This window comes from Aethalodelphis obliquidens, unplaced genomic scaffold, assembly GCF_003676395.1.
Source record: "Aethalodelphis obliquidens isolate GAN/ISIS:26980383/991018 unplaced genomic scaffold, ASM367639v1 scaffold25, whole genome shotgun sequence".
NCBI classification, from domain to species: Eukaryota; Metazoa; Chordata; class Mammalia; order Artiodactyla; family Delphinidae; genus Aethalodelphis; species Aethalodelphis obliquidens.
Genome location: NW_020837969.1, coordinates 8,777,823 through 8,790,846, shown reverse-complemented (window position 1 = coordinate 8,790,846; position 13,024 = coordinate 8,777,823). Strand labels below are relative to the sequence as shown.

At 41.2% G+C, this 13,024-nt stretch overlaps 1 protein-coding gene across 1 annotated transcript in view; it reads right to left on the bottom strand.

Annotated features, from left to right (window-relative positions):
• Nucleotides 1–13,024, bottom strand: part of CSMD1 (CUB and Sushi multiple domains 1) — a 1,488,158-nt gene that overhangs the window by 840,466 nt on the left and 634,668 nt on the right. Inside the window, exon 6 of the mRNA XM_027123007.1 lies at nucleotides 8,236–8,443. Within this exon, the coding sequence (XP_026978808.1) occupies nucleotides 8,236–8,443 (208 nt within the window). The remainder of the gene's footprint in view (nucleotides 1–8,235; nucleotides 8,444–13,024) is intronic.

Genomic DNA, 13,024 nt, shown 5'->3' with positions numbered 1-13,024 from the left:
CACACACACACACACACACACACACACACACACACACACACACACACGACTATCACTCAGCCGTAATAAAGAAGGAAATCCTACCATTTGTGACAACATGGATGGACCTGGAGGGTATTATACTAAGTGAAATAAGTCAGAGAAAGACAAATATCGCATGATCTTACTTATATGTAGAATCTAAATTAAAAAACCAAGTAGAACTCATATAACCAGACAGTAGAATGGTGGCTGCCAGGGGCTGAGAGTAGGGGAAACAGGGAGATTTGGTCAAAGGGTACAAATGTCCAGTGGTAAGATAAGTTCCGAGGATCCAATATACAGTACGATGACTAGAGTTAATAATACTGTATTGTATACTTGAAACTTAATTAGTTATTATTGCAATTATCTTATTGTCCACTCTCTGCACCACCCACAAACACTCTAGACCCCCACTTCTTGGCCTGGTCCACAGACCAGCGACACCCACATCACCCAGGAACTTGTTGAAATGCAGAATCGCGGTACCTTCCTCAGATCTCCTGAGTCGTAATCTGCATCGAAAGAAGATCCCGGGTGATTCCTACACACAATAAATTTAAGAAGCATTGGACTAGCGTATATCACCATTTCAGGCACATGGTACGCCCTTGAAAAAGTTTTCTAAATAGATACATATGTACTTCGGTACAAATTCTATGGTTCTCACACTCTATTTTTACTAAGTTGTAGACTTTTAGTAGTATGATGACCTGGGGACTTCCCTGGTGGCGTAGGGGTTAAGAATCCGCGTGCCAATGCAGGGGACACGGGTTGGAACCCCGGTCCAGAAGATCCCAGTGTGTTTTTAAAAGGGAAATTTATTTAAAAGTGTTAATTTAAGTGTAATTTTGCTTTCTGGAAAAGACCACATACAAAAAGAGAGAGGTGTGACTATAAAAAAACAAGAACAAAACACAAATATATTGTATTGTGTGAAATGAATTTATATTCCTAAAGGGGAAATTTTTCCCACTGCCTGTAACACTGATAATTTACAGGAAATGTAATCTTCAGTAACATCAGGTAAAGTGGTTGGGCTTTCCTATGACAGGAGAAATATCACAGCAGAGTTGAGGTTTCTGACATGTGGTATCTGCCCTGACTTGGTAAAGAACCACACTCTGGGACTCTCTAATCAGTTCCATGTTTAGGGACCAGGAATGTTTTGTTTTTTTTTTTTTCTCTTCGTCATCCCTTGGTCTGGTCTTTTTGCATGTAGTCCTGGTGTAAAATACAACATTTTATCCACAGCTACCACCATTAAATAAATCATATAAATTTCCTATGTTCAAAATATTTATTGATGAACATAGTTTAACTTCATCAACTGTAAATATTTGAAATTCTAAATACTGATTTCAGCCAAAATGAAAGCTATCTAAGATGACCTACTCTGATGGTATCTCAGACATCTGTGAAGAAATATGGAAATGAGACACTTCTGGGCAATGAAATGGCACCAGGGTACCTACTAAGAAACCCATCACAATCCTTAGGAGGGAGCTTGGAGGGCACGGAAGTCTTCACCTGGGGTATATGTTTGCCTGGTCGCGAATTGGGGATAGAGGACGTGGGAGATTGAAAACAGGCAGCAGTTTCTCCTGGCCCATCAGGGACAGCCTCCTTTCCTCCTCAAGGCAACTTCCAGCAAGAAAGACTCTTCCTTCAGCACCTACTACAGACGGTACATTTCAGGTGAAACCAGAGGGAAATAAGCACCTTGAAAAGTACACCTGATTGGAAGCTTCCTGAAACACAGCCTGCGTGCTTGGCTCAGCTGCACTGTTTCCAGTGATTCCTTCGCTGCCCGTTGGGATAAAGAGTCCTCAGGCAGCTGGCTGCCAACGGGAGAGGGAGAGAACGGAAAGGGGGTTTGCGTAGGCCTTGTGGACGGGGGGGGTCACCTAATCACGTAGGTAACGCAAGTGTCATCTGGACGGTGCGAGGGAAAGAATGTCTCAGACCAGGTTACAAATTCCCCGTTGCACAGACTTGGCTGTGATCAGACAAATCTCCCTATTGAGTCTGGAGGGTTTGGGATGACTGGGGCTGGTCATTATTTTCCCACCACCTCTCATGTAAATGAGTCAAAGTTGTAGATGGGAAGCCTGAACATTTACACTGTTGGCCATGTCTTGACGGTATGCCCCCTTTTAGAAGACTTATAACATCCATTATTGTATTTATACTCACAACTATACGTGACAAGTAAGTTAAGATTTATTACCTTACCTTATACCTAATAACACAGAAAAAGAAGACTGTAAAAGAAGGGGTCATGATGTCTCCACCATGGAGCAACAGGACCAGATCTAGACTTGAAGCGGCCTCACGCTTCCCTTGGTGTCCAACGAGGCCAGAGAGAATTGCAGTCATTCTGGGATAATACTGGAGTGTAACATACTTCTTTTTTAATAATAAAAATTTTAATAAAAGTATTTTATTTACTTTTATTTTCCTGACTTAAAAACAGTACAGAAATATCATCTTGATATATTTAAATAAAGGAAGAAATATAGCTTGGGGCTGTCTCTGTTTCAGTCCCTGCTATGCCACCTGGCAGCTGTGTGGTAAGATATTTAACCTTCTCTGAGTTCATTTTTCTCGCCTATAAAATGGGGATAATGGTATCTCAAGTAGTGGCAACTGATTACATTTGCCTGGCACATAGCAATACTTATTGAATATTATTATTCAGTGTAAGGTTTTCTTAGAGTAATACATTATTCAAAGAAATTTTTAGAGAAAGATATTTTGAGTACAAGAGGGGTTTAGGAAAGGGGCTGTAATAATATCATATTAATTATGGCCTTAGGCCTCTGCACAGTATATAGAGGTTCAAGAAAAGTAGAAATTCATATACTGTTGTATACATACATATACACACATACACACCTACGATATTTGTTTATGTTATGCTCGCTCCACAGAAAATGCTGAGGTGCGAACATTCCAATAGGTTTGTGCAACGTAATTATTAAATTTAAATTTAAAACGGAAAACATAAAAGAAAGGAAACCAATTATTTCAGTTGGTGGTCACGGGGCCATGCTTTATGGCCCCGTCCTCCTCAGGCCTGAAAAACGCCATCATCTTTCAAAAAGAGTGTGACCAGACTGTACTGTTAACATGAGGGGGGTGAAGGGTACGGAAACGGAAAAACTGGAAACAGTCGCTCCGCGGAGGTGGCGGAAGAGACGGAATTCAGGGCCGTGCAGGTCCCTGGACTGAGTTCTGGAGCAGAAAAAGGGCAGCAGGGAGAATTCAGATCAGGTCTGTAAGTTAGTCAGCACCAGTGTTAATTTCTTGGTTTCCACGACGACACCAGGGCTGTAGAAGACATGATTGTTAAGGGAAGCTGGGCTGGGTGATATACCAACTCTCTGGGCTGGTTTTACAAGTTCTCTGTGAAATGAGGAGGGAGTGGAGGGGTTTCCTTTCTTGTACCCTGGGCAGGTGAACAGAAGGACTGATTTCAGGGCGTCTCTGCTCTGTGTGTGCCTCAATAATCCGTCCTCATTAGAAATGAAAAATACACCAAGTCAGTTATCAATTAAGTGACAAGCTGGATAAACATCATAGATGTTAACTGACCCTTCAAGGGTTCTCTGAAGCTCACTCAGCTTCACCAGTTCCTTTGAAGTTCTGTTTTGGCTTCAGCAAGTCACTGATCAGATTGGTTTAATGGTGAAGTTGTGCCTGGTTAATGGGAACAAAATAAAGTGTAGTTACAAAACGACTTTTTGCTCTCTTATATGTAATCTTGCATCACCCAGACAGGCAAAGGGGTAGAGTCATGTTGGTTAGTGAATGACTGAACTTAAGCCTTAAAAAATATCATAAAGTAACAGATATTCTATTGCTGTAAGAAGTCAGCTCTAATCTAAATCAGCCAAGAAGCATTCTTGCATTGATGATCCCTGAGGTTTTCCAGGGAGGCACATATATAACTGTCTGCCCCACCGGTGGTACTTCTTTGAATGTTCTACCATCCATATGTCAATTTAACGTTGGTTAAATTGGGCCACGTGGGCCTTCCCTGTGGAGGCTGGTTCCTGAACAAGCGTGCAAGAGACACAAACGTGCTATGGTGAAGACAGGGGTGCATTCAGTGGGGCAAAGTGAGGGGTGCTTGCCGGGCAGAGGAGAAGGCCAGACTGGAGGGCAAGGCGGGCCAAGCTCTGAAAAGCCTTGAATGACATGCTAAGGCCTTCGGGTTTTATTCCGATGGCCCATGGCTCAGTCACTGAAGGTTTTTAAGAAACTGATGCATTTAAGTAAGTTTTGGGGCATATTTTAAACGCATTTATTAGCCCTTGTTTTCTTTCCTTCTCTACCCTATACACACACTCCCTGCCATGAAATGGGGTAATTATTCCCAAATATGAGTGCATGTTTTGAAGATAGCAAATGCTCTCTTCCTCGTTTCTCATCAAGACTCTGTGATGTTCTTAGGAACATCTCTTTAACCATCATATCTTAATTTAGAAACCTTAGTAACTTAACTCTGAAATAAAATCAATTTTCTGCCTCCTTGATATTTCCGGACTTAGGAGTTAGATGCTGCCCCATCAAATCACTTCAGAAAGTAAGAACGTGTGGCTAGCTTTACTGTTGACCAGGTTTTTAACTGCAGGAAAAAACCGTAATTACTGGACCACGTTGCAAAGACAACTAGGCAGGACAGCTCTCTCTTAAAGGAGGGTACTGATAAGAGGCCAACCTATCTAAAATTAGAACCTGATGAGTTAAAAACAAATTCAGCCTCATCTGATGTACACAGAGTCGATTAGGCTTAAGTGATGACACCCCGGCCACGTTTAATACATGGATAATTTTGGGACTTTACATCATCCACCGCTTTTAGACTGCCTCTGCTGTAGCCATGGCAACCCTTACATAAAACATAGCTGAGTTGGTAATTTTACTCCAAATGAAATGAAAATAAGGCTAATCCTATTATTGTTCTTAACAATTTCCCAAGTAGCTTCTTCTCAGAGTGCCCTTGCTTGTATAGTCCGTCTTTTAAAAATAGATTATTGGAAAATCATACGTGTGTGTGCACTCTCTCTACTCACAGCCGTTAGCACTGTCCTACTGCCGCTGCCGTGTAATCTTGTGCCTGAAAGGAGGTGTATCCACCTACACGGCCACTTAGTATTTTTCTTGCAATTCGGGGATGGGTAAATCTTTTAAATGTACCAGTTTAGACCATGAAACATTTCAGAGGCAGTCACTTGAAAGTTACGGTTCAATAGTAGTCTTTTGAAGATAAGCCCTATTACGCATTTGTATAAATCTGAGAAGGTAACTCAAGTGATCCTGTTTTGTATTGTAAATGTGCCCGTGTGTGTTTCAGTACTGATTTAGGAAAACCGTCTTTTCCTTTTCTGCCTCCACTGAAGAGCCTTCTGTTGAATAGGGGTCCTATGCCATGTCAGGATCTTTCTCTTTATAACTGTGATAAACACTCAGTGTCATCCCTGATATTGTCCCTGTTGTCCCTGACTTTCCTGATGCAGCGTGTGTGCTAAATGGTTTCTCAAGTGGCCCATCTCCCCTACGGTAGTTGTCTGCCCAAGGCTTTAGGACCCAAAGTGCAGTCCTGAAACAGAGAAAAGGGAACTTCCTGACAGGCCGTTAAGCTCAGACCTGGGTTCTTCCATTGCGGGGACGGTCTTACAGGAAAAAGGAAACATAGTTTGGGTTCAGGGGCCTGCAGATCCAGCTGCAGCTCTGCCAACGCTCCCTCAGCTTTGCCATCTCTTACCCTTTGTGCCTCTCAGTCATCAGGAGAATATAATGATCAGTACAACTCTCTGTCTGATAATGGCTGTCAAAACAGAGAAATCATGATGAACCAACAGGTAACCCAGTTTATCAGACCAGAAGGCACCCAGGGTCAAAGTCCCACGGACAGCTTTTCCATCAACTACCCAATTCCTCCCAACTGCTGCTGGATCATTGATCTTGGTATCCTGGCAAATACAGGGAGATTTCAGACAGCTGGAAAACGTCTTCCAGTCTGAATCCAAACACCAGGAAGACACAGGGCCATTTCTCTGGCTGCCACGACAATATTCTCTATGTCACGATTGTGAGTCGTTGCTATCAGGCCCCGCAGGTTGCCGTGCCTCACCTGGCATTTCCGACAGATGGCAATTTTAGCAGATTCAAGACCCCGTCCGAGCACATTTTTCTGAGTCTGGTATTGAAGTTGGAGGGGACCCGTGTCGGGGGAAAGGACCGATGGAGATAAAACAGAGGGGAGGAGAGGACGCAAAAGAAACCAGCGGGGAGGAGAAAAGAAGAAACAGGCAAAACCAAGTCAAGTAACATTGTCTCACTCCTGGGGACCACTTACTGAAGACACGTGAACTGAAGGAGGTCTCCCTGCTCAGGGCGGTCACGTGGTGTGGGAACGCGCCGCGAGGCCTCCTGCGAGGCTCTGCGCCACCGGGACTGGCATCTCTGTTCAGCATTCCTATTTTTCTTTCAGACTTGGATATGGACATCTGAGTTTCCTTTCCTACATAAACGGCATCTGTTTGGCGAAAGCCAACCTTGACTGTGGCGTCTACAATCACCCTCCGATATGCCTACTTTTTTTTCTCTCCCCCAGCCCGACACCTCACCATCCAGGTGACGCCCATCATGTCTAGAATCTCTCACAAATAAGGCCTTTACCATGAGTCCCTGAATTTCTGAGAAACCGTCACCATGTAGTTTTGCATGGCAATGATTTTCTGGAAACCAAAATAAGGTGACTTTAGAGATAGGAGGGTGTTGCATCACTGAATCTCCTACAGTGATACACAGAGAAAGGCACTCAGTAGATGTTGAATGAATTAATTCAAAAGCTCATTTAGGATAGCCCCTTTTTCTACAAGCAGTTAAATGATTTGTCCAAGGTCACAAGGAAGGTTTGGGGCAGAACTTGGAGCAAAATCCAGGACATTCAGCTTTCAGTTTGGTATCTGTTTCCACTAACTCTGATGTTACAAAAAGGTAGATAGATAATAACATAAACCAATCCTTGAGTCTTTAAATTGTATAACGTGAAATAAGCAAAAGGGTAAGCTTGCCTGATCTAAAAGGATTGCTCAGATCAATGAAATGAAAAACAAAGATCACAGAGGCAGTGGTTACTTTTCTTTTAACTGAAGTAGCATTTAACATAAGAACAATAAAACTAACGAAAGGAAATGACTTAAACTATAAATATGAATCCTCTGCTTTGAGTTTTGAGTCTTGGAAAATAAAATTCAATGTTGCTAATTGGTTTAAAACGTAAAACAGTTTATGACATTTGTCAGGTTTGATATTTTTATCCTTCAGTCTCTGTACTGAAATACAGACTTAAACCTATAGAGATATTCAGAATCATTCGTTTCATCTCCTCCACCAATGCATAAACAGCCAACATTTCCTCTATCCCAACTTAATTTGAACATACATATTGTCAAGTTTCCTTACCGTTCAAGACCTGAAATAGATAACAGCTGCAGTTTTTAAAATGCTAAGAAATTGAAAAAATAAAACAAAAAAAACCCAGTTCAACCCATAACAAACGACATAATTTAAAGTATACCTTAAGTCTTTAAACATTTATTCTTCGAATTCTCCCTTTTCAGTTGTACTTATAGACACAGCTAGAGCTGCTCTCACACAAGAAACACCATACACCAGAGACTGTAACGGATCTGATCAGGTTTTCTTCTGTTGCCACTAGCGCACACACCAGAGAACTGATCATCAGATGACTGGCATTATCTGTGTATCAGATTAGTATTTACGGTTTGCCTGTGACCCTTAATAGGTGCAGCATCTCCAGGGAGGAAAAGACATACACAATCACACATCTGCAGCAGAGGCGACAAACGGTTGGTGACGTGACATTTTTAAATCTCCACTGTCTAAAAATATCTGTTTACACTGAATCAGCTCCAGACCAAATCCAAAACTAGCTTAGCTCACTTAGCTGCCATCTTCTGTGTTGCTTTATAAGAATCCAAGATGAAACATGATACGTTCCAGTGCCCAAGGCCAGATAACAGCTCCGAATACCAGCACAAAGACATCTTAGAAACTTGGAAATCAGTCACAATATAGATGACATTTTAGCAGCCAACAGCGGAAGGCAAGGAAAGAACACAACTTTGTCAAGTCTGTTGTGGGAAGTGGGAAGGACATTTCTTGTCCAGTACTCACCATATGGAGGGCGCTTCTGTCCCGCTGATCTCTAAGAAGTCATATCCTTCTTCGAGCTGAAAGTCAGTGAAGACTAAAGCAATGGTGTCCCCAGGTTCTGCGAGGATGGTCCACGTACAGTCGGCGTTGTTCTCGTACTCTGAAGGGAAGTAGGGGCTGGAGATGCTGCCGCTCGTCCCCCGTAAGGTCCCTCCGCAGGCCCCCTCAGCTGCACAGGACAGAAACAAAGAAAGCGTACTTGAAAATGGCCTCATACACAAGCACCTCCACAAAGTGTCACGCTTGATCAGTGACACATATTTTCTGAACCCCAAATAGCGACACACAACCTGACAAAGGGTTTCTCCTGCTTTGTTAGTTTAGTTCCACAGAAACAAAAGTCTACCCATTACACCACGTTGTTAACTGAACTGCCACTATACAAAGAAGTGAAATTGTCATTTCTAAAATCTGGAACGTGCGGTTACTATACACCTGACATTCACAGACAGCTGAACCGTATCTTCAAAGGTTTCCTCTGCATCTTGGAAGATGGAAGTAAGGTGTGAGTCTTAACAGTATGTGGCCATCATTTCTTCCTTTTCTGAGAGCTGGCTTGAAAATACAGGGATCTTAAAAGAAGCAGTTGCCCTAATCTTTATGTCCTGTAGAGTTTGGAATGTGCACTTGGTTTTGAATTTCAGATAAGTTCTTGAATGATATGATAACGGAGACACATCAACTCATAACAAAGTTCTGAGTAGGAAATAGTTGCATGAAAACTTAAAATGGATTATCTTGGAAAAGTGACAAGGAAAAGGTCAGTAAGATAAAATACATTTAGGATGCAAATTAGCATTGGAATAAATATTGTTTTGAAGAGAAATGGATCCTGTAACTTTCTCCACAGAGTAAAAAATAGATGGTATTCAATTTATATAATCATCTATTATAAAATGTTATGTACGTAGTAAACTGTACATATAGGGTAGATAAATATTTGTGAAATAACATGTTTTAAGACAAGTCTGTAAATACCGTCCCTCCCTTCCTTCCTTCCTATCAGACAATCCTAGCAAACAGTATACACTTGGCCCTCTATATCTGCAGATTCAGCATCCAGATTCTACCAACAGAGGAAGAACATACAAAAAAAATTCCTAGAAAGTTCCAAAGAGCAAAACTAAAGTCTGCTGCATGCCCACAACTATTTACGTAGTATTTTCATTGTTTTAGGTATTATAAGTATTCTAGAAATCATTTAAAGTATACAGGAGGATGTATGTAGGTTATACGCAAATACGATGCCATTTTATGTAAGGGACTTGAGCATCCGAAGATATTTTGTTATCTGCAGGGGAACCTGGAAGCAATCTCCTGTGGATACCAAGGGACAATTGTATTTAACAATGAGGGACATCAGCGTTACAATTAGAGTGACAGACAAAGTCAGCCTGTTACCAAGATGGGAAACTTGCCTTTGGCAGCTCGTGGGACTAGACAGAGATCACTTGGAACAGATATTTACATTGGCTACTGAATAAATAACTGTGTATATAAGCATATCACACTTATATATAAAAAGGTGATACACACACACACACACACACACACATATATATATATAAACTTAAAAGTTTTCAAATCCAATGCTGTGGTTGGGTGATTACATGAAATGTATTAAGTCTGACGGCGAAGACCGCGTAAGAGGTTTGTAATTCAGCTGCCTAGCAAACAGCTCCCCTTCCCAAGTGTTAGAGGAGAAACATTCATATCAAATTATTCTGGATTTTTGAAACTGTAACCTATGCGCTGAAGCATCGTTTATGATTTAAAAGACCTCGAAACAGGTGTATTTGTGTGCATAATACACTATAACCATAAAATAAGAGTGAAGAGGGTAAGGAGCATACTGGGTTCTTTGGGAAAATATCTTGGTGACCTTGATCGAACAGAGGTGATACTAAACCTATCTGACAAGAGTATGTACGCACAGGTACCAAACATCAACCACGGACCTTGGCTGTAGCTCTAGGGCAGGGCCGTGGAGTTCCTCCCCTGCAGCCTTTCTCCCTCTGGTCGCTCAACTGTCGGAAGATCTGAGGACCTGTAGAAGGTGTCTACCGAGCTGGGGTGACATCGTGTTTCCAGGGACTCCAGGAAGTGGCTATATATTACCTGGTATAGGAATATTTTATCAGCGGACAGAGCTGTGCTGGTATCTGCAAGCTGATAGCGGCACTGATGTCTCAGCAACACATCTACCTTCTGTTTAAAAGGGTGGTTGAACTGGATAACCTCCAGTGTCACTTCCTTTGATCCAATGACTCTAAGAGTTTAGACACTAAGTATCCAGATTTTCCTAGGACTTCAGCTGAGGGCTTAAGCAGGTCATGGAGGACCACGCTTGGATGGCCTAGTGAGTGAGTTTTGTACTCACTAACTCCAGAGGAGCCTGGGATGCCCATCACAGGCGCAGGCAAGTGGTGCGATTTTATGGCTACTCTGTTGAGACTAGAAGTAGACTGTATGAGGAAGACAAAAAGAATAGAAAATGAAACTAAAGAGAAAGAAAATTAAAAAGTTGGTAGAGAACAAAAACTATAATTCTTCCAAGGCTGCAATCACCATTGCATTTTCTCTGGTAGATATTTTAATGACCACAGAACGTTTTTAAATGAGTTACAGTCAGAATTATGTCAGGCTAAACAGATGCAGGATGTATTGTAATTCTTAATGCAGCATTTCAAATAAAATATTACAGAACACTATCAGGTAGTCTGATTGATGATATCTTCTTTGATAATTAAGCACATAAAACAAAACAAAAATAATTCATACCACTCATTGGATAACAAACAATAAAAAACTGTACAGAGTGAGGTCACATGTGTATGTGTGTTTGAACATGTCTGTGTGTGTTTGAACATGTCTGTGTGTGTTTGAAAGCAACTGCAACGGTGCTTCACATGTTTTTCCAACAAAACATTTTAACAGTTTTAGCTTCTTCCCCAGTTTTGTAAGATAATTTGTTCTCTAAACTATAACATTTTACACATCTAAAACGTAATAGCATGTGAGGAAGGGTAACATAAGCCCCGTTTGAGTCTGGGAAATACACTCAGGAATAACCCAGAAACAGTGAGGGATGGAATGTGGTGAATAAATTCTCCGCCTTCTCTCCCCTTGGTGGGGAAATTTTAAACTGTAACTTACATGGAGTATCAGATAAGACCCAGAGAGATTTAGTACCAATTCCCACAAGACTAACCCTATTAAAACATACCTCAATGGCATTCTTCACTTCCCAGCCTCACCTCCTCACTAGTTCACTTTGCTTCCTGAATCACCTCCCAAATACTTTGGCTGCATTAAGTCTGGATCTCAGAGTCTGCTCTCGTGGGACTGAGGCTAGGAAAATAGAGGTGTCATGGGTACTTGATAGGACCACAGGGAGCCCGGATAGTTGGTTAAACGTTATTCGAGTGTGTCTGTGAGGCTGAAGACCTGAACAGAAGAAAAAGGTGGATTAAGAGAGAATCCACTCCCTTGGATTGACTGCCTTCATACATGGACTCGGGCTGGGACTTACACCCCTGTCTCCCCTGGATCCAGCCTGTTGACTGCAAGTGTGAAGACAGCCTCCAAATCCAAGGAGCCCCGTCCTTTAATAAATCTCTTTATATTTCTCAAAATCTCCAAAAAATAAACCCCTCAAAATCATGTATGATATTTTATTTACTTTTGTATCTCACCATATATTATTTTTAAAGTGCCCAATAAAAAATACTGACGATACCTGAACTTTACTAGAGCAACTGCTGGTATCTCGATGGACCCGAGGATGAAGCTGACACTCCTATGACCTTAGCCTTGGGCTAAGGCAATGGGTTACGTCCGCTGGTCTTTACAGCGCTATGCAATAGACTCTACTGTGGTTCAATATGTGTTTACTGATTTTGCTTTTGTTGTCATTTGTAATAGTAAGACTAGTATAGCAGCAATAGTAGTAGTGACAGTTCAGAGTTCAGAGATAAAAATCTCTCAATCTAAAGGCCCCAAGGAACACAGAGACACAGTATCATATATCCCCGTCCTAATTTTTAACTACATCACCAATTTCCAAGGGAAAATTATGAAAATATGAGATGTCCACAATCATAAAATATTCACTCATATCTCTTTTTCAGTTATCTGCTCGGGAAATGTACATGAATGAAGACCCTGCATTTTCTAGGAGGTACCTACACCTCATTATTACACGTGTCTCCTATAATAAAGAGCAGCAAGGAGAAAGCAAATTCCTTTTTCAAGTTATTATAAAGAGATAACACTGAGATCACGCTTCTCAACCTCTCCACCACTGACATTTGGGGCCAAAGAATTTTTTGTTCTGAGAGGCTGTCCTTTGCATTGTAGAAGGTTTAGCAGTATCCTACCCTGTACCCACTAATCGCCAAGATTATCGCCCCCATTGTGACAGCCAAAAATGTCTCCAGACATTGCCAACTGTTCTCTGGGGACAGAACTGCCCCTCATTAAGAACCAATTATTTAGATGAATTTAATTAGTGCTTTTTCCAGTTCTTTTCACTGGTATTATATAGATCCTTCTAAACAAGAGGAATTAAAACCATATTAAAATGCTGTGTAGTATTCTTTCTTTGAGTCAAGATAAATCATTGATTGGATATTTGACCTATTTAAACTTATTAAAACATAGGAAGACTATAAATATTTCCCCTTAGATAATATGTTTATTTAAAGTAATTTAAAAGAATTCTAGTTACTGCAATAGTATTTGAAAATAC